General features: G+C 43.3%; 2 protein-coding genes across 2 annotated transcripts in view; one reads left to right on the forward strand and one right to left on the reverse strand.

Moving 5' to 3' along the window:
• Nucleotides 1–5,020, reverse strand: part of cwc27 (CWC27 spliceosome associated cyclophilin) — a 69,023-nt gene extending 64,003 nt beyond the window's left edge. The window contains exons 1-3 of the mRNA XM_080742625.1: nucleotides 4,831–5,020; nucleotides 3,572–3,668; nucleotides 844–956 (exon numbers count right to left, since the gene is read on the reverse strand). Of these exons, the coding sequence (XP_080598751.1) occupies nucleotides 844–956; nucleotides 3,572–3,668; nucleotides 4,831–4,872 (252 nt within the window). The 5' untranslated portion in view covers nucleotides 4,873–5,020. The remainder of the gene's footprint in view (nucleotides 1–843; nucleotides 957–3,571; nucleotides 3,669–4,830) is intronic.
• A 1,176-nt stretch (nucleotides 5,021–6,196) lies between these two features.
• Nucleotides 6,197–13,044, forward strand: ppwd1 (peptidylprolyl isomerase domain and WD repeat containing 1; the record flags this gene model as incomplete). Its single annotated transcript, XM_080743840.1, has 11 exons — nucleotides 6,197–6,371; nucleotides 7,291–7,393; nucleotides 7,576–7,679; nucleotides 7,797–7,917; nucleotides 8,288–8,735; nucleotides 9,430–9,620; nucleotides 10,099–10,288; nucleotides 10,702–10,883; nucleotides 11,404–11,485; nucleotides 11,928–12,110; nucleotides 12,841–13,044. The coding sequence occupies 11 exons, from the start codon at nucleotides 6,197–6,199 to the stop codon at nucleotides 12,982–12,984; spliced, it is 1,923 nt and encodes a 640-aa protein (XP_080599966.1). The 3' UTR covers nucleotides 12,985–13,044.
• Nucleotides 13,045–21,552: the final 8,508 nt, after the last annotated feature.

Raw genomic sequence — 21,552 nt, forward strand, 5'->3', positions numbered from 1 at the left:
AAGTAGGGCCGATAATTTACCAAGAAACAACATAAGACAACATAAGAATTTGGAGGTAAGAGGTTTCTGCCCCGAAAGCGATGATATCCACTATGGTTCTCAGCATGCGGACACCAGGAGTCCAAATGGACTGGAACTCTGAGTGTGTGCAAATGGAACATTTTGTACAGTGTCAGAGATGGATAAATGAACACTGAGGACTTAAGATTGTAGTCTCAGAGATTTAAAAACAAGATGGTGGTCCGTGGCCTAATGCTTATCGTTGCTAAGTTGAGCCGGAAGGCAAAGCTCTCTGTCTACCGAGCAATCTTCGTTCCTACACTCAACTATAGTCATGAAGTGTCATGAAGTGTCATGACCGAAAGTATAAGGGACAAGCGGACAAAATGAGTTCCCTCAGATGGTTGGCTGCTATCTCTCTTAGAGATAGGGTGAGAAGTTCAGTCACCCGAGAGAGACTTGGAGTAGAACCGCTGCTCCTACACTTGAAAAGGAGCCAGCTTAGGTGGTTCGGGCATCTAGTACGGATTCCCCCCGAGCGCCTACCTAGGAAGGTCCTTGATGCACGTCCCACTGGGAGGAGACCCTGTGGCAGACCAAAGACCAGATGGAAGGATTATATCTCCACACTGGCCTGGGAACGCCTCAGTATACTCCCAGAGGGAGTGGAGGAAGTTGCTTGAGATAAGGAACTCTTGAGATCTCAGTTGGAACTGTATGCGATTCCGGATAAACAGTTGAAGATGGATGGATGGATGAAGAGATGATATCGAACTAAAAAAGGTTGCTATAGACTACATTTTGGCATGGAAATAAGTACAGTAGGAGGAGGGCTTTCCTGACCTTGAAGGTCCGACCGTAGATTGACTCGCCGCCGGTCCCCGTCCCGGTAGGGTCCCCCCCCTGGACGATGAACTCAGGCACCACTCGGTGGAACAAGGTGCCATCGTAGTAACCTGGACAAAATGACACATTAAACCTGATTAGTCATGTAGCACTTTTCTTTCTACTCTCTAAACTCTTAAGCTAGAATCACCAAATCAACATATAGAGCAAGGGTCTTCAACAGGAGGTCCTCAGAGTTACTACAGGGGGTCCTCCAAATCTCTGAGTGATAGAAACCTTTTTTCTTCTTTTTTTATATTAACCACTTGAAAACTAGAGTCCATATTCTGAGAACTTAAGCCAAAAATAGTAGATCTACAAGCTCACAACGCCTCGCGCTGTGAGGCGTTGTGAGCTTGTAGATCGTCTATTTTCGGCAAAGAGGTTTGGTGTAGAGGGGAAAAAGAACAGACAGAGTGAAAGGTCACGTTTATTAAGTATTGACGGTTCAAGTGGTTAAATATCTGAAAACACAAATTGACATGAATCCAAAATACACTGATGATTGTGCTGTCAAACAATGAAACTATATGGCAGGGGTCCTCAATAGGCGGACCGCGGTCCATGTCCGGACCGCGAGGCACCGCCGACCGGACCCAGGACGAATTATAGTAAAAAAAGAAAAAAAAAAAAAGTGGAAAAATATCTCCACGTTTTGTTTCCACTTCTCGTTGTATTCATTCACTTTCATTGCATGCGCTGTCTGATGTGTGTGTGTGTGTGTGTGTGTGTGTGTGTGTGTGTGTGTGTGTGTGTGTGTAGGTGTGTGTGTGTGTGTGTGTGTGTGTGTGAGAGAGAGAGAGAGAGAGAGAGAGAGAGAGAGAGACAACGACGCGCTGATTGACTGATGCCGGGCAACAGAGTATTATGGGCTGTCATCTCTATGACAACGATGCGCTGATAGGCTGTTGCCACAGACCGCGGAAGTTTTCGGAGCAGCAGCAGCAGCAATAGCTTCAGCCACCAACAATTCAACTAGTTATAAATCAGTGGGATTTCATTCACGCAAAACATCATCAACGTGAATACGTTTGCAGGATTGTAATCTTATCTCCAGAGTTTGTCGCGACATGCCACGGCCCGACGGCCCGTTACGGCTGCCTCTCTTTCTGCATGGATATGCAGCGACTCAGCGAGCCGCACGCAGTACTCGGTACTCTTCGCAGATGAGTAAGCCTGGCTATGCGAGGCTAGTACAAGAGTGAGCCACGAGCCGCTTTGTCTCTGACGCAAGACACCTTGTTTTCATATCGATATTCACGTTGCGACACAAGCATAAATTATTCGAAGATTATCCCAGTTTGTTAAAAGAAACCAGAGCACTAGCGCAAAATATCTCTGCTCCACTTTGAACATTCTTTCTCCCTGCTTTAATGGGTTGTTTCTCTTCAATCAAGTAAGGCCCCCAAATGATTTTGGAGGAGTCCCCAGACAAATGACAGTGAAGTCATAATTTACGGACCCTTTTAATAAAGAAAGAAACGGAAAAAGACCATTACTGCATCAACAAACTACTAAAAATAAAAAATAAAAAAACATTAGCCATTGTAAAAAACATTAAGAAAGGGATCCCTAATTATGTAAGATGAACAATAATAAGGGCAAGTAGAACATGACCTGTACTTTCCAGACGGACAAGTGCCAACCCCTGGTTGGTACTTTTTTGTATCTTAGCCTACTATTTAAGATTGACCGACATAATAAAAATAAGCGAATATAAATAAATATATATATAATATAATGTTGCTCAGTAGAGGGAAGTCTGGAACTCTCGCCCCTGCGACCCGACTCCGGATAAGCGGAATGGATAGATATAAGAACTTCATATCCATATGACATAATGAGTACAATCGGCGGGCTCATTGGTTCATTTAAGGAACCAATGATCACACGAACTAAGAAGAAAGAGGAAGAGGAACACTCATTAACGTATGGTTCTAGAATACTGTATCTCAGGTGCACGGTTCAAACAACAGCAAACTTTTTGAAAAAGGAAAACAGCACTCACTTCAGCGTGAATGATGATTCACGCTGAAGAAGGCCTCTGGGCCCAAACTACTGCTGGGAGGAAACCCTTTGAATAAATAAGAAAGAATAATCTTCGAACAGTTCGAAGTGAGTGCTGGTTTCCTTTTTCCAAAAATCAAACCTCGTTCGAAGTGGAGCGGTGAATTTAAGCAGTTCCAGGTCTATGTTTTAGATTCTATGTGTTGTAGATATCTGAATTCTGTGTCTTAGATCTATATAACGCAGTATGTTGCAGTATCCCATCAGCCTCCATGCATCCGGGTGGAGGGGAACTCAATTCGATAGGTACCGAAATGTTGTGTAACTGCTGTGCGCACGTGTGTGTGTGTGTGTGTGTGTGTGTGTGTGTGTGTGTGTGTGTGTGTGGGTGGTAAAATCGCGCATGTGCAGATCCTCTTCAAACTTGACTGGACAGACTCGTGCTAGTGAGGACAGACACACTCGTGCTAGTGAGGACAGACACACTCGTACTAGTGAGGACAGACACACATTACTGCCTATAGCGGAGCTGCTGTGTTACACACACCGCTCCAAAAACGAACTAAGATGACCCTCTGTGACCCAGGGGGATAGCGCCCTCTAGCAGCAGTGATGTCACACTGCGGTTCTCTATCACAGAGTGCAGTAATTCTGCCTGGAGCCAATGAGTTAATATTACCTTCCATACACAGCTGCACAAAGTTCCTGCATGCTTTGGGCGCCTCCTTGGACCACAGCTCAATGTCAATGTCACCTGCTGACGTCTTCAGCAGAACCTACGGAACGTTCAGAGCACAATGACAATGTTTTTCTCACCATTTTCCTTCATTCTGATAATGTACTGTTCATCAATAAAATTAAGACATTTTTTCAAACAACAATAACAATACAACAAACAACCACTACTATAATCTTAAATGTGACATTTTGACACACAAACCATGATCCCTTTCTAGTTCATATTTATATATCCTATTCTGTAGTTAATAGAGTGACAATCCTAAAGTTGTCTGTATACGTATTTGATATTGTTTTGGCACATACTAAGTTATTCTAAATGCTCTCACTGAACACACTGACACACATTTTGCACAGTTAACGAATGCAACCAAATGGACCTGTTTGTACACTGCATGGTGTGTTGTAGCAATGTGTTGTTTCTACACCACCACACTAATACAGAGTAGCTGATACTTTAACTGCTGAAGAAAGAAATAACATTTATTGTTTTGTTACGGTAGGCCTACGTTAATAGTAATCATTGGGTGTTTGTTCAGTAACAGCGGTCTCCCTGACTCTACAGCTCTTTAATAAACAGAAAATACATTTTCAGGTGGGTCACAAACTCACAACACAATTTCATCCAATCAGCTTAGATGTTAGAGTGTTCCAGTTTCCATTTTTGTCCAATTCCAATTGTCTGGTTTTTATCCGGTTTCATCGCAGTCAAATTGCAGTCTGCCTTTTAGGGATTCGTGCAAGCCTCCATTAACTTTGCATTGGCTTTGACAGAATTAAGTCATTATAATTTACCAGTAGGTTGTTATACAGCATTCTAAGGCCTATTTAATGGTCTTCGTGAGCATGGTGGAGTCTACCACCTCACTGATATAGTGCAGACTGCACTAAGATCAGTGAGGTGGTAGACTCCAACTGCACTGTGCAGTGGTTCTCAAAGTGGGGTCCAGGGACCCCAGGGGTCCTTGAGGGGGGGTCCCCTGCTAAATGATAGTTAGGAACCAAATGGACCCTTATGGGGGGTCTGTAACTCAGAGGGTGTACACATGTACTGTACATTGAGGTCTCAGAGATATAGAAATGCCATTAAATGGGGGTCCATAGCCTAATGCATGTCAAATGGGGGTCCTTGAAATTAAAATGCTTGAGAATCACTGCCAGCCGTATCTTAGTGTTTTGTTGTGTTATATTGGCGCTCACCTTGCCATTTGTTGGGGGCTCTTGAATGTAAATGTTACTCATTCTTCCGACGTGCAGACAGTCCGCAGCAGTTAACAATAACAAGCACGTTTCTTACATAGGCTGATACTTACTACGCGACTAGTAGTGTGTGCGATAGATATGGCTATCAACCAAATAACACTTTAATAGATATCAGGATTTTACTTCAGTCCCCACACAGCCATGTTGGAGTGTAGACACCCGGGATGGTGTTTTCCTCTGGTGTTTCAGTCCGAGTGTATCAAAGGGTGCGTTCGGAAATGCGCGCCGGGTGGACTGCGCGGGCGTTTATCGTGGGCTTGCCCAGGCCTTACGGCCTGGGCATAAATATAACGATTGCATTCACCACGGCTTCGTAACTCGCGCGGCGCTCCGCCGGCCGCGCAGCCCTGGCCCGCTCTTCGCGGCCACTCGCGCCTGCGGCGCTCGGGGGCGAAGAGCAGGACCAAGGTCCGCTGGCCTTCGCGCCGCTTGCAATGTCGTGGACAATAAAACGAGCGCACCCTTTGATACACTCGGACTGAATCACCAGTAGAAAACACTCTCTCGTAGAGACCCCCCCACACACACGTGAGGGTATTGTTTACTTCCAATAAATAGGGGAATTCATAGAGAAAACCTGTTTTAAGTGTGTCATCAATTCCAACAATACCAGTTGGATTTGGACGTTTGTGATTAAAAGCGTGTATATGGATGGTTTATGTAGACAGTGGTCAGTTAAAAAGACAAATATATGGGAATAAAACATTATCGCTTTAACGTAAACCCCCCACTATTTTGTATTTGTGTTGGTTTGGCTCATATGTTGCATTATAATCCACCCCTGTAGAAACAAAATCCGCCTCTGGAGTTGACGCTACCAGAACTTCACTTTGCAGGTTGTGTGTGGATCCTGTCTAGAGCGGATACGGAAACGGCCCGTGTTCCTCACCCATATGTGTCTGAAAACTACCGGATACAGTAGGCGGGATCTAAAAAGGATATTAGCACTAAAGCAGTAAAAAGAAACCAGGATAACCTGGTGGAGGTAAAGACAAGTTAAACTATAATTTAACAGCACTACACATGAGAATACATTAAAAGACAGATAGAATAAACATGTTCAATTAGGAGGGTGTGTTAATTCCACAGTTCGACTCTTAACTGTTAGAAAAACGATTAAATTAAAAATAAAGAAGTAGCCTGTGGGCTAGTGCCGAAAATAGCAGATCTACAAGCTCACCACGCGTCGCCTTTGCGACGCGTGGTGAGCTTGTAGATCTGCTATTTTCGCATGCGCGCCAGCGGAAGTAGGGTGTCCAGGAAAAAAGCCGAGCAGTAGCTGCAGTGGGACAACAAAATAACCATGGCGGCGGAGGGAAGCAGTGAGGAGTTGAAGAAGAAGCGCAAACTGGACGCAGATGATGAGACAGAACAACAACAACAACCCGGTGGAGACCAACAAGAAGAAGATGAAGAAGATGGAGAAGAATGGGTCGGACCCATGCCGAGCGAGGCTACACACACCAAGAAGAGAAAGGGTCAGATCTGTGGTTGCCTTTTCATTCTGTGTGACTGTGAGACTGTGACAGTGGTGGCCTGGTCTGGTGGGGAAAAAAAGTACTCAAATGTTATACCTAAGTAAAAGTATCAATACTGCAATCAATGTAGAAATACTGGCTGTTAGTAAAAGTTCGGAATTAAAAATGTACTTGAGTACAAAAGTATTGGCATCAAAAAATGTTCTGCCAAAAGTAGACTGTACTCATTGTGCAGAATGTCCCTTTTCACAAGTTCAAAATGTATACAATTTATTTTAAGTAATCAGTAATGTGTAACTTTGTAATAATAATCAAGATCTACATAGTAACTCAAGTTTTCATATAATTGTAATGGAGTAAAATTTGAAAATACTAATACTAAAACTACAGTACTTGGTGACTCGAGACTGCCTAGTGTGTGGGAACTTGTGATGAACACTATTATCAATATCAACTGTGTCAAAGCATCACATCTGTAACTTACTTCATCTTCAGTTTGGTGCGTTAATAACAAATGTTGCCCCCAGATCAAAGCCTAAAATCAAGACAGGATAAATCTCCACTTGTCCAGTTGCCAGGGGAAGAAGACATTGGATGTATTGGCTTTAGGCATAGCAACAATGACTTCTCCGTTTTGATGTGTAAAAAAAAAAGAAACATCTTGGAGGTTTCTGCTTCAGCTATCCTCTTCTCTTGCGTTCCTGCACCTGCACATTTTTCTGAAGCCATTTAACAAAACATGTTAAGATGAAAACCAAACCTTTTAATGTTTCAAAAGTCAAGGGCCTGCACACTCCTTTTCAAAATGATTCTATTCATTAAAAGTAAGAAGTGGTTTTTCGATTTGAGCTTCCTTTGAGTGATCTATTGAGTGCAATGCATGTCTGACATCTTGTTTTGTCTTGTTGTCTGTCCACAGTGTTGGAATACGAGCGTGTCTATTTGGACAATCTGCCGTCAGCTGCCATGTATGAGAGAAGCTACATGCACAGAGACGTCATCACATACATTGTTTGTTCCAAGTGAGTTTTAATCCTTACAATGTATTAACAGCCTGTAGTCGTTTCGTTCCACGCTCACAAGTTGCTGTTGATTCAATCAGAGATATTCCCAGTTCGGTTCCCAGTGCACCATCACTCTTGAGTTTCTCCTTTTCCTCCAGACTTTGTGTTATCTGATCAACGTTTATCTTTCCCCTTCTTAGGACAGACTTTGTCATCACAGCCAGCCAGGACGGCCACGTCAAGTTCTGGAAGAAGAAAGAAGACGAGGGAATAGAGTTTGTGAAACACTTTCGCAGCCATCTCGGTATGAATGGCGTTTCTTGGGTAGTAGACGGCCGGACACAGTCATAATGTTTCACAGATAATGTGTCAATGAGCTCAAACCAGGAATCTCAATCTGTGTGCCTTTGACTTTGTGCAGGTGTGATAGAGTGCATTGCTGTCAGTTCTGAGGGGGCCATATTCTGTTCTGTTGGTGATGACCAGGCCATGAAAGTGTTTGACGTGGTCAACTTTGACATGATCAATATGCTGAAGTTGGGGTATGTGTCCACTCATGTTCTACCATGTCACAGTCAAACATGTTGTGTTTGAATTAGGGCTGTGCAATTAATCTCTATGGATTTACTAGTGCAATATGATCTGCTGCAATTTTCTGAATGCAAGAGGCTGTGTTTTTATTTCATAAAGGTGTTGTTCAAATCAAGTCCTATGAACTACACGTCTGGTTACATTTCAGAGTATAGGAAAATGTATCTTTCATCATACCGAAACTGACCAAAACACAAGCAGCATTATTATTAATATCATGTAGCCAACATGAATATTTCATGCAGTTATGATAATCTCTCTTTGCTCACTCAAGCGCTGACAAATATTTGACATGATCTGTGTCACTATGTCACTGGGCAGCTTCCACCCCGGTCAGTGTGAATGGATATACAACCCAGGGGATGCCATCTCCACCGTAGCCTGCTCCCAGAAATCTACGGGGAAGATCTACGTCTATGACGGACGGGGAGGCAACGAGCCGCTGCACACCATCGACAAGATGCACTCTTCGCCGCTCTCCCAGATCCGCCTGAATCCAACGTTTAAGGTCATCGTCTCCGCCGACAAATCGGGAATGCTGGAATACTGGACTGGCTTCAAAAACGAATTCAAGTTCCCCAAGTATGTTCACTGGGAGTACAAAACGGACACGGACTTGTATGAATTCGCGAAAAACAAAACCTATCCCACCAGCCTGGTGTTCTCCCCCGATGGCAAGAAAATGGCCACCATCGCGTCTGACCGGAAAGTCAGGATCTTCCGTTTCCTGACTGGGAAACTGATGAGGGTCTTTGATGAATCACTCACAGTAAGTTCTAGTCGTAAAGTGTGTAATAACCGATTTATACTTGGTTGCTCACCAACCCCTGCTGCGCACAGAAAATAGCAGGTCTACAAGCTCACAATGCATCACAGCACAAGGCATAGCAAGTTTGTAGGCCTGCAATGTTTTGGTGGGTGACACCGGCCCGCAACCAAGTTTAAGTCACCCTGATGCTTTTTGCCCTAACAAATATGTAAACCAGGCCTGATCTTTTTCATTGACTAAGCTGTGCTAGCTTTGGCTGGGTGGGAAATGGCATGAGCCCACTTTCAGCCAGTCTCTTTGCATTATGTAGCTAGCTTGCCACAGGGTGGCAGAGTGGGTAGAGACGGAGAGTAAACTGAGGGCCTCTGGTCCACACCCTGGCCCTGGTCTGTGTCCAAGAGTCCCTGAGCAAAACACTTTAACCTGTACTAATAGTGCTCTGAACTCTTAATAGTTAGAATGGGTAAAATGCAGAGGACAAACTTCACATTATGTGCAAACATACAGTGACAAAAACTACCCCAAAAGAGTCGGGATCAAATTATATTATTATAGCTGTCACAGCAATTGGGCATGGTTTGCGCAGTTTGTCAGGCTGAAAGGCATACACGTGGCTGGAACACTACTTGTGTGGGTAATTTATACTTATAGCACCTGAATTGACACTTCTCCCACCTGATGTGTTTGGTGTTAGATGTTCACAGAGCTTCAGCAGATGAGGCAGCAGCTGCCCGACATGGAGTTTGGGAGGCGAATGGCTGTGGAGAGAGAACTGGAGAAGGTGGACGGCATCCGTTTGACAAACATCATCTTTGATGAGACAGGACACTTTGTCCTCTACGGGACGATGCTCGGCATCAAGGTTATAAACGTGGAGACCAACAGGTATGTTTCAAGTGGTCCTGGTAATGGATATTATGTACTACTATCATGTTGCTTGCCAAAAATGGCAAGTCCGTGAGCTTGTAGATCTGCTATTTTTGACACGCAACATTGTTGTACAACTAAGTAAATCAGGCTCAACATGTTGGCCCTTTGGCCTATCGTTATTCCTTAAATTGGAAAACGATTGATACTATATTGCTCCCTGGTGCCAGACAGCTTATTTGGTTGATATTACTAAAATGTGTTGTTTTAATTTGAAAGTAAACACATTATTTATAGGCCACATTGGACACAAAATCAAGTTCCCCTTATATTGCTTGTTAAAATATGTTTGAGAAATAAAAGAAGAAAAAAATCTATGATCTCTTATATTTGAAATCATCAGACTTCCTCGAATATACAGTATAAGTATAAATAAAAAAAGTGAGTGTAATTAACCTCAAATGTGACTAAACATTTCCCTCATCTGTCCTGTAAGGTGCGTGCGGGTTCTGGGTAAAATGGAGAACATCCGTGTGGTCAAGCTCAGCCTGTTCCAAGGCATTGCAAAGGCCTCCAGTGTGGCGCCCACCATTGAGATGAAGGCGTCCGACAACCCTGCCTTACAGAGCGGCGTGCCTGACCCCACCATCTTCTGCAGTGCCTTCAAGAAGAACCGCTTCTACATGGTGAGACGGCGTGACGTTTGAGTCAAACGAAAATAACAAATAGAAAGTAATTAGGGTTGCAATGATTAGTAGAACTAATCAATTAAGAAAAAATAATTGATTTCAATATTTTTATTTTTATTCTGGGGGGCAAATGGCTAATATCAGGTCTACAGGCTGACAATGCATTGCATTGTGCTGTGACCTGTTAGATTGTAGACTATATTTTGGTGACACCATTGTACAACAAAGTATAAAACTGGCCTTACTCGATTTACTCATTTATGATAAACTAGTTACAATATATTTGTGGTGATTCATCAAAGTGGAAAGCATTTATAAACATTCTATTCCATGTATATCGTTTTGTTAGACATATTATTCACATTATATTATTTATATATTCACTATTTTATCTGTCGTTTTACTTGCAGTTCTCCAAGAGGGAGCCAGAGGACACAAAGAGTGCAGAATCTGACAGAGACATCTTTAACGAGAAGCCCTCTAAAGAAGAGGTGTTGGCTGCCACCCAGGCTGATGGCCCCAAGAGGGTGTCTGACAGTGCCATCATCCACACCACCATGGGAGACATCCACATCAAACTCTTCCCCGTTGAGTACGTCCCTCTCCGCCCCTCTTATCTCTTATATAGCGCTGCAACTATCTATGATCATCTTCTTAGCCGTCATTCTATCAGTTACTTTTTCGGATGATACACAAATTGATATGTATCTGGCCAAGGAAACTCCATCTGAAAAGGGTTTGCCAGGGACCCCCAGAAGAGAAGATATGAGTTCATTTTTTTAATCAAAAGTATCCAAACATTTTCCAAACAATTTAGACGTTTTTCAAATATTGTTCAGAAATAGCACATGCACAATCTCGCAGAGCGGCACGAAGGGATGCGTTGTGCGCTTGTACATCTGCTATTTTTGAATAGCCAACGTATAAATGGATAAAGTGATTAAAATGATGAACCACATAAGCCCTAATTTATACTACTCATACAATCATGTCAGTGTCATGCAAAAATAGCAAACATATCACAATCCATCACAAGGCGTTGAGGTGCTGGCTCGGCTAGTTTAAGTATGTTAAGTTGTTCATTCAGATTAATCTTTTTGATGTTTCATCAGATGCCCCAAAACGGTGGAGAACTTCTGCGTTCACAGCAGGAATGGTTACTACAACGGTCACATATTCCACAGAGTTATCAAGGCAAGTTCTCTGTTGTATCATTTCAGACACTGTACTGCACTCCTGCCTGAGCCTGGGATCCGGCCTGTTTGCTACATTCAGCATTTAGTTTTTCTCACTCCACTTTAGGGTCTGGAAAGCCTCCCATCTCTGTGCCTAAACGAGTGAAAACAACTTTTGGCTTTTGATTGGTCTGTGGACCAGTGTTGTCCAATGTAAAACTCGAGTGACTTTCTGACTTGCCTGTGTAATGGAAATACCAGTCAAACAGACCCTGGCCAGACTGAGAAGTGAAGTGAGAAAAAGACAAACATAGCGAATCGGGCTGGATCCCAGGCTAGGGGGATGCCCAGTTCAAAATCAAATATCATTATTTTCAGGCTGTCGCAGCCTGAAAATGTTGAGAACCACCATCTTTACCTGCCTGAGTGTTGTTCATCCTGTTGGTCTTCCTGGTGAGCAGGGCTTCATGATCCAGACGGGAGACCCCACGGGGACAGGCATGGGAGGAGAGAGCATCTGGGGAGGGGAGTTTGAGGACGAGTTCCACTCTACACTGAGACACGACCGGCCCTACACGCTGAGCATGGCCAACGGAGGGCCCGGAACCAACGGCGCGCAGTTCTTCGTCACTGTCGTACCAACTGTAAGTTTCACACATTTAGGCCGGGGCTTAGCGGTTATTCTATTGATAAAAATTCTCATTAATTGGATAATGGATAAGCCACAATTTCTTTTACATTTCTGTACATCTTGTATGGCTGCTACTTTGGCTTTCACCTACAGTATATCAAACCCAAATTATATTAAAAAAAAAAACCTAAGTATTATGAATCAATTATTTTATTAAATCGATTGATTATTGATAATCTTTTGTAATCGATTAACTGTTGCACCTCTAGTACTACGTCATGTCATGATTATTGTGACCAAAATAATCTAGATTTACGATCACGATAATCAAAATATGCCTCTTAAAATGCCACTTATATCAACCACTTGAACTCCTGCATCCATATTCTGCAGCAGAACGTTTGCCAAAAAATCGACCGTTTATTGCCAAAGAGATTTGGTAGAGTGGAGAAAAAAATACTATGTTTACATTTTGTTTGTTTTACCAATTTTTGTAGAGGGTTTAAGTGGTTCAAAGGTGAATTGATCCCAGCATAGGCCTATGACAGAGAACAATTTCACAGTATAAGATCTCTGCGATATGATTATTTTGAGGGTTTTTTCTTTTTCACGATAATAACGATTATCGTCCCATCCCTAACCCCTAGTCATTAGTGTGTGTGTGTGAGAGAGAAAAGCAGCTTATTTTGGGCCATTTTAGTCGTCTCCATCAACATGTGCTCTTGTACTTCTCTTCTCCTCAGCCCTGGCTGGACAACAAACACACAGTGTTTGGAAGGAGCGCTAAAGGCATGGAGGTGGTCCAGAGGATCTCCAACGTCAAGGTCAACCCCAAGACGGACAAACCCTACGAAGACATCAGCATCATCAACATTACCATCAAATGAAATGTTCAGTTTCCTTGTCATATCCTGTCGCTTTTTTTTTTACTGAATAAAGTCTTTTAAATGGAAAGTTTCAATCATGGATTCAAGTTCTCAAGTCGCTACAGTTGATTTGAGTCGTTTAGATTCCATAGAGGTCAGCACGTTTTCTATGGAAGCAAGTTGAGCAGCCAGAGGTTCAGTCATCTAGTGGCTGCATGTTGTCTACCACAGAGGTTCTCAACCTTTTCTGGCCGCGACCCCCAAAATAATCATATGTTAACTGGGGACCCCCCACACCCTGATGAGCACTAAGAGTTGAAGAATTACATTTTGTGTAACACGGTTCTATTGTTGAAATAGATCTACATGCTCACAACGTGAGGCGTTGTGAACATGTAGATCTGCTATTTTCACAATTTCTGCCTTGAGGTATTAAAAAGTTCTTAAATTGTGAAATGTACAGATACCCTCTATACACTTAAACATTATGTTGGTTTGTTTACTGTTGAGAGAGAAAACAATGTTGCACATAGTTAATCATCTGGGGACCCCCCAAAATAATGTCAGGGGGGTCCCGGCCCACAGGTTGAGAACCACTGGTCTAGCACTCCTTTAGCTATTATTTGTTATGCAGCAGATCTATACTAGTACCGGTAAGTGAGGTGTATTCTACAGTTGCACTGTTAAACCCCTTAAAACGTGAACCCTAGTGTCCCTATTCTCTGTATTTTATAAGAACTTAACATTCTGCCAAGATTAGCAGAAAATTGCCATGTATATTGATTGGCTATTTGCAAACAGATTTGGTGTAGAGGGGGAAAAGGAGGGGATGTTTACTGTATGTATGTGCAGAAGGTCTGTCAAGAGTCTGAGGTTTTTGGTTGGTTAGTGTGTATGTGTTAAAACAGGTTAAAGTACATAAAATACATTTACCAATGCAAACAGTCATATTACTATTTATTATATTTCAGGGCAACTAGATTATAGTATAATATAGTGCTAAGAGATACATTACATAGTTTAATTTATAACGTTATTCGTGAATACATTTTCTCCATTGACTTTGATTAAAAATGTCCCAAATATGGAGATGACTGTCATCATAGATAGTATGAAAACATAGACCACATGAGACTGACACAATATGTCCATATATGGGCATTCCAAGATATGGGCTTATATTGATGACATCAGGGATCTCCACATAATGGGCATAAAAGGGATAAGGACGGTATGGTTAGCACCGCTCAATTAGGGACAAGGACTGTCAGATACAGAGATATTTGCAAGTGTGACTCGTGTCACAGCAACCACAATTGCAATTTCCAATTGCATCTTTCTGGTTGAATATACCAGTAATAATCATTTAATTCCAACACTTAACAACAAACATTATATATTGTGATGTCAAGTGAAGCATGACCAATCCTGTCTGATTGGACATATTGTCCTAACCTCGCATATCCAGGCTTACTCCGTATCCAAGATATCCACACGTGAATAACATATCAGTCAAAAAAGTTGACAAAACACAGGTTCATTTTGCTGGCACAGAATTCTCTGACCAAATACAATAGTGTGTTGCCCATAGCAACAGCCACACTAATAATCTTAAATGCGTTTCATTTAGGCTTTTTTGTTTGCCAGCATGAAGATACAGTACAGGAAGCCAGGTTACAGACTGTCCTAGTCTGCAACCATGTCCCCACTGGGGTTTCCGTCACATTGAGCACAGCCAACATTGAGTCATAATGCTTAGAACCTCATCCTGTCTCGTGGATGGGAAGAGAAACTAGTGACACGACTGAGAATGTTCCTGGTGTGATATTATTCAATTTAGCCTAAATACATTTAAATATCATGCAGTGAAATATGCATCACGCACGTGTGGTTTGACTGTATGAGGTTCAGATTAAAGGGAAAAGACTAGTCCCAACTAGTCCTTTCCCTTTATCCTGGCGAGAACGTTTGTTATTAACAGAAATCTGGGCTAGAAAATGGCGGTGAATGTTGGTGTTGTCCGGGTCACATACACCCACTTTTCCATTTCCTGATCCAGTATCGCTGGCAGTCGAGACACATGTCTTCTCTCAAGATTTAGCGTTGGGCCAATCTGGGAAACCATCGTCAAAGAAGAAAGGGCGACACCTATCGGTCTGTCTCTCTTCCTCTCTGAGGCTGTCTCGAGAGATTAGCGTTGGGCAGATACAAGGGGTGTTACAAGGGGACAGCTATTTCAGAACCTCAGCTGCAGACCAAGAGAGTGACTGTGGACCATGCCTCCATGGAGCACGTCTGTGGATTTGCCTGTATCTCTTTTGCTCTCTCTTTCTGTCCCCCCGACTCGGTCGAGGCAGTACGGCCGCTCACCCCAGAGCCTGGATCAGTCATGACTATTCCTCCTGAGAGGGTGTTTCTGTTTTTTTGTTAGCCCTGTCGCATGGGGCCCTTCTACCATTGGGTCTCTCTCTCTCCTCTCTCCCCCTCCCTCCCTCCCTCCACAAGTTGAAGTTTGAACAAAATGTGTAGCAAAAAAAAAGAGACTAGTTTTAGGTGCCAAAAAATGAGGATGGGACAACTAGGCCTAAGTACAGTATACTCGCTAAAGCGAGCCCACCATTAACTGTGAAGTGACTTCACTCTGGGTGTGAGTTCTTTATAAACATACACATAAAAAACAGGAGTCTCTCTCCATTCCGACATGTCGCCACTCCGAAATTGACTTCTTATTATTGTAGGAGTGGCGACACTCCCATAGGGGTTAAGTTTAGGGTTAGGGTTAGAGACTAGTTTTAGGTGCCAAAAAATGAGGATGGGACAACTAGGCCTAAGTACAGTATACTCGCTAAAGCGAGCCCACCATTAACTGTGAAGTGACTTCACTCTGGGTGTGAGTTCTTTATAAACATACACATAAAAAACAGGAGTCTCTCTCCATTCCGACATGTCGCCACTCCGAAATTGACTTCTTATTATTGTAGGAGTGGCGACACTCCCATAGGGGTTAAGTTTAGGGTTAGGGTTAGAGACTAGTTTTAGGTGCCAAAAAATGAGGATGGGACAACTAGGCCTAAGTACAGTATACTCGCTAAAGCGAGCCCACCATTAACTGTGAAGTGACTTCACTCTGGGTGAGTTCTTTATAAACATACACATAAAAAACAGGAGTCTCTCTCCATTCCGACATGTCGCCACTCCGAAATTGACTTCTTATTATTGTAGGAGTGGCGACACTCCCATAGGGGTTAAGTTTAGGGTTAGGGTTAGAGATAGGGTTAGTGTCGGAATGGAGACATGTCGGAAAGGAGACATGTCGGCATCAGAAACGGTAGCGTTCCATGTTGATGCGTAACTCTGTGTCTTATGCTCTGCCTCTGGGGGGGTTGTGATCTCATCTTCTGTGTAATGCTTGCACAGGTAATCTGTAGTATCACAGGAGTAGAGAAACACTGCCAAACTGAATGGTTAACCCTGAGCTGAAGAGTACATGCTTTTCTGATTTGTGCTCTTCATAGTCCTCCTCCTCTCCTGTATCTATTGTTGGGTGTGCGACAGTAACGGTCCAGGCACCAAGGCTCTGTGTAAACTGACAGTGTATCGCGGGGTCGAGTCCCAAAGGCCTTTGCTGCACGACGCTAGACATCTCTGCCCCCCTTTCCCTGTCGGTCACCTGTCTATATCCTATCAATAAAGGCGTAAAAGATAAATCCTAAAAACTGCAGTGAAGTTGCAGTGTAATCACTTTTGGAAATGGACTGAACATCAGCAAAACATTTAACCAGTGATATTCTGCCGATGGAGTTAATCAGTGTTTGTTAAACCAGCAAGGGTAAGTTACTTTTAAGCCTTAAAAACATTCATCAAGACTTCTTCCAAGTAGTGTTGCCATATCCACTTATTATAGGCGACTTTGGACTTTGTTTGAGCGGTGCAAACTGCTCCTACATTTCACTTTGTGTTTATTAGTTCAGACCTCCATGTATGGAGATCCGTGCTCATACACATAAAGTTACCGACGTCACGGACAGAACTGTCCATACAAGGAGATATGCACGTGTGTCGTGTTTGCACCACTCACTTCGCACAGGTGCAATTCTTCTATAAAACCACTTGTAAATATTGGTGGTTGCGATCCTTTGGGCTTCCTACTGTTGTCGTTCACAGACATTTGCATGTCAAATGAATGTATTTGTCCACGGACCCCCACCTGAAAATTATTTGTGCCAGGGACCCCCGGCCCACAAAATATGTTTTGTAATTTCTTTTTTTTAAATCCACATATTACTATTATTTTTTGATTTTTATTTATTTATTTATTTTATTTATTTTGATTTTCTTTGATTGTTTTTAGATTTAATTGCAAAATCTGGCAACTCTGCTTCCAAGGATTATTTCATACACATGGTCCCCCTGCTAGGCCTTGGGCCTGTCGCAGCTCCAAAGGTGCCCGTGGTGGACTATGCACGACAGAGGCATTCTCTTCCCTGAGCCAGGACTAACCCTGACCACATACCAACCCTGACCACGTAGCAAAATGTGCAGGCGTGACGTGGAGCTGCCGACAGCCTCTAGATCCCACCTCCACTGGGTATGTCTTCACTCTCCATCTACATTCCCTGTTCTCCTGCACAGAGTTCACAGGATTGCTCTGTTCCAAGCCACTGATGGAGATTTCAAGTGCAATTGTGTTGCACTTTAATATGCACACTTGTATACAATAGTGGGGGTCCCTTCTTTGTGTCTCTCATCTGAGGGGTCCTTGGTCTGATTTAAGTATTTAAGAGCTGCAGGTGAGAGTGGACTGGTGTCCCATTATTAGCAACAAGGGCCTTTGTTTTGACGGCTCCTGGCAGGTCAACAGTAGCCTCGTACCCGCCCTCTTCCGGAAACCATTTCATTTGTTTCTCCTGGATAACGGAAGTGGGTCGTTTACTAGGCTAGGTCAACAGTGCTGTTCAATCAATTGTTCTTCATGCACAGCAAACATTAAAACAACATTACTTACAGCTCACAGAAATCATTAAGTCACAGCAAACAAAACTCACACATGTGTAAATTAATCCATCCCACTGCTTAAACAATGACATTATTAATTTCATGACACTTGCTTCCAAAGCCAAATGGCATTATTCATGGCGATGTATCATTGGCTATGTGTTACATCCCAGGGCAGTCCTTGGAATGTAATACATAGCCTAACTATGCCAGAATGCTATATAATATAGCTATAAAGTTCACATGATTGTGTTTTGGCCTTGTACTTGTAGTACATATAGGCAAGCCCAGCAATGAGAACTGCACCAAGGGTTGAGGCAAGCAGGATAAACCACCATGACCGATACCATGGGTCACCAGATACAATCTCTGTCACCTCACAAGGCTCACATACAGGCCTTTTGTCCATCCACCCATCAGCGCCACAAGTTATTTCTTCTGGACCTACCAAATGGTAACCAACGTTGCAAGCTGCCACAGCTTTGTCGCCAAACAGGGTTCCATTTGGATAATCTATATTTCCATTCGGTAAGTAACCAAGCGAGCCACAATCCCTCCTATCGCACACAAGCGTGGCGGAACTCCAACTGCCAGCGGTGCAGGTGATAGTTCCACTGCCTCCATTAGATACAAAGCCAACATCACAGACAAGCGTAACCGAAGAGCCATGTTCAAACATTGGGTTTCCGATGTGGTCCTCATCCAAAACCATGTTTGGTGCTGTTGGTGGGCGACAGGAGAGAGACTCGTCCCCTGGGTCTTTGCAAAATGGGAGCGGGGGTGACCACTCACCATTAATGTCACAGGTGACTTTGGCTGCGCCAACCATAACTAAAGTATTTTTACTGCAAATAAATCGCAGATAAACGCCAGGAGGAAAAGGGGGGTTCTTAGGACCGGATGCCTTAAAGAGATTCCGAGCATCCATATCCTGTTTTGTCAGGTGACAGGATCCTGGTTCTTTGCAAAATGGGAGCGGGGGTGACCACTCACCATTAATGTCACAGGTGACTTTGGCTGCGCCAACCATAACTAAAGTCGATTCACTGCACATAAATTTCAGCTGAACACCGGGAGGAACAGGGGGCTTAGGACCGGATCTCTTAAAGATATTCCGAGCATCCATATCATGTTTTGTCAGGTGACAGGCTATGTTCTTAGGTGCTGGAGTTCCCCTTACAAGGCCAAAGTGACACATCATGAACAACACTAAGTACAAGAGCACGCCCATGGACTTCATCATAGCATACAGTTTTGTGCACTGGATACTTTGGACTGTGCTGTGTCAGGCTATTGTAGGCTATTGAACACTCCGGATGACTTCTCTCTGAGTTTATCTTCTCAATTCTCTATCTCTCTCTGGTCTTATTTCTTTTTCTTCTTCAAAGAATAATAGCCAAATTCAGCAAATAGACATCTTGGTGGAATTTTAATAACTGCATGGTGCTGTGGTCTATCATCACTCACAACACACACCGTTGTCATAGATGCCTAACAATGCCGATTTTGCAGGTATCCCTGCAGTTTGTCCATGGAAGTTCTCATCCTTCTTATCTATGAATGCACAAATACTGACCTCTGTGTAGCTCGAGAAGCGCCAACTTCAAAGTATGAAGTCGGTCGGATCAGTGGTTGTCTAAAAATACTAGTAAGACACCTCAGACATGCCCATATATGGGCATTACCAAATATGGGCATTCCCATATATGTCCTTAATATTGATAACATAATATTCCTTAATGATGTCCTTAATATTGACAATATAGGAATCTCCATATATGGGCATAAAACGTAGGTAAGTAATGCCAAGCAGGGCCTTGGTGAGTTAGGGCCTTGGTTTGATGCCTGTGGATCTCCATATATGGGCATAACATTCTCATTTTTGGCCTGGGATTTATTACATCAGAAATCTCCATGTATGCATGGGCATAAAAGGTTGTTTTCTTTTTCTGGGAATGACCATATATGGACTTTTATATCCTGAGAAATATTGTAGCTCCTTAATAATATCCTTAATATTGGGCGAGGTTGCGCCAATTCTTGGCCATCTGGCCAGTGATGTATATGGGACCAGTTACTCATATATGGAGACCCCTTCATGACAGTTATGTTATGTCAAAACATGCCCATATATGGACATTACCAAATATGAGCATTCCCATATATGTCCTTAATATTGATAACATAATATCCTTAATAATGTTATTAATATTGACAATATAGGAATCTCCATATATGGGCATAAAACGTAGGGCCTTGGTTTGATGCCTGTGGATCTCCATATATGGGCATAAGGGAATACCCTAAACATTCTCATTTTCGGCCTCCATTTTCTGTACAATGTCACGTGACATCCCTTTTATGCCCATATATGAGTCATTCTGTGCCACATCACTGTGATCAACTTTCGCTTTGCCATGCAATTAACTTCAGAGCAGTGATGTGGCACAGAGTGACAGTGAGTCACAGTGATGTGGTACAGAATGACTCATATATGGGCATAAAAGTGATGTCATGTCACGTGACATCACTTCCTGTACTGAAAAACACGTGACATCACTTCCTGTACAGACAGACAAGCGACGAGGTTTTTCAGGGTATATGCGACCTTCGGTCGCAATCAATAAATCCGCAAGTCCCTGGCGTGGACTCCATACTTGGGCATGGCTGACACAGAACTCCATATATGGGCATAAAAGGGACAGACAGAGAGAGAGACAGACAGACAGACAGACAGACGGGTAGCCTATAACGGGCAGTCTGACAATGGGTACAGTGAATAAAATGTGTATTGCATAAGGGCATCATTTCCTGAGTACAGCACTGGCCCGAGAATTGGCACTGATACAGTTAATGCTACATCACTGAAACAGTTCTACTTTAGAAGTAAAAAGTCAAACCTCGGTTCGTAGTGAAGTGGTGAACTGTTATTCTATTGTGTCTATTGTGTCTATAGTGGCGTTTCCATAAAACTACTTTTTGCGCATTAACGGCTGATTCGCAAAATCTTTTTATGGAAACACTTCAAAATGCGAATAAACTTTCATTATCCGCAAAATAAATTATCCGCTTGGAGGAGGAGGATTTTGAGGCTTAATCAAATAAACTAAATGCGCTTAAGTGAATGGAAACGGGTCGGACAATACATGCGAATAAAATATGACGTTCTGGTCCATATCGTCCTCCTATAACACTTTCCCCCGCCGCTTAATTAACGTCCATTGTATAGCGTTAGCCCACAAAACAAACCGGTTGTATGGTTGTTACACACGGAGTGACCCTTCGTCATCACACCGTGTTGCACGTGGAAAAGTGGCCGACTGGCCGTACAAGCTCACAGGCACAGCTGCTCGCTGCAGGATGCAGTCTGCCCAGAGGACTCAACCGGGCGGCGGGGCGGCCGCCTCGGCTCGGGGACGCTCTGTGCTCCCGCCGGCTGCACTTTCTCCGCGGCGGTGCGTCGCGACAGGCTCTGGGTCGGGATGCGTGTGCACTGTGAGCAAGCCCGTGGGAAGTGTTTACAGCACGTCGGTTAGACGGACCCAGGCAGGATCTCCCAAGAATCGCATTTCACCAGTTTAATGGAAACGGGCT

Source organism: Nannobrachium achirus (genome assembly GCF_963921795.1).
Source record: "Nannobrachium achirus genome assembly, chromosome: 15".
Taxonomy (NCBI): domain Eukaryota; kingdom Metazoa; phylum Chordata; class Actinopteri; order Myctophiformes; family Myctophidae; genus Nannobrachium; species Nannobrachium achirus.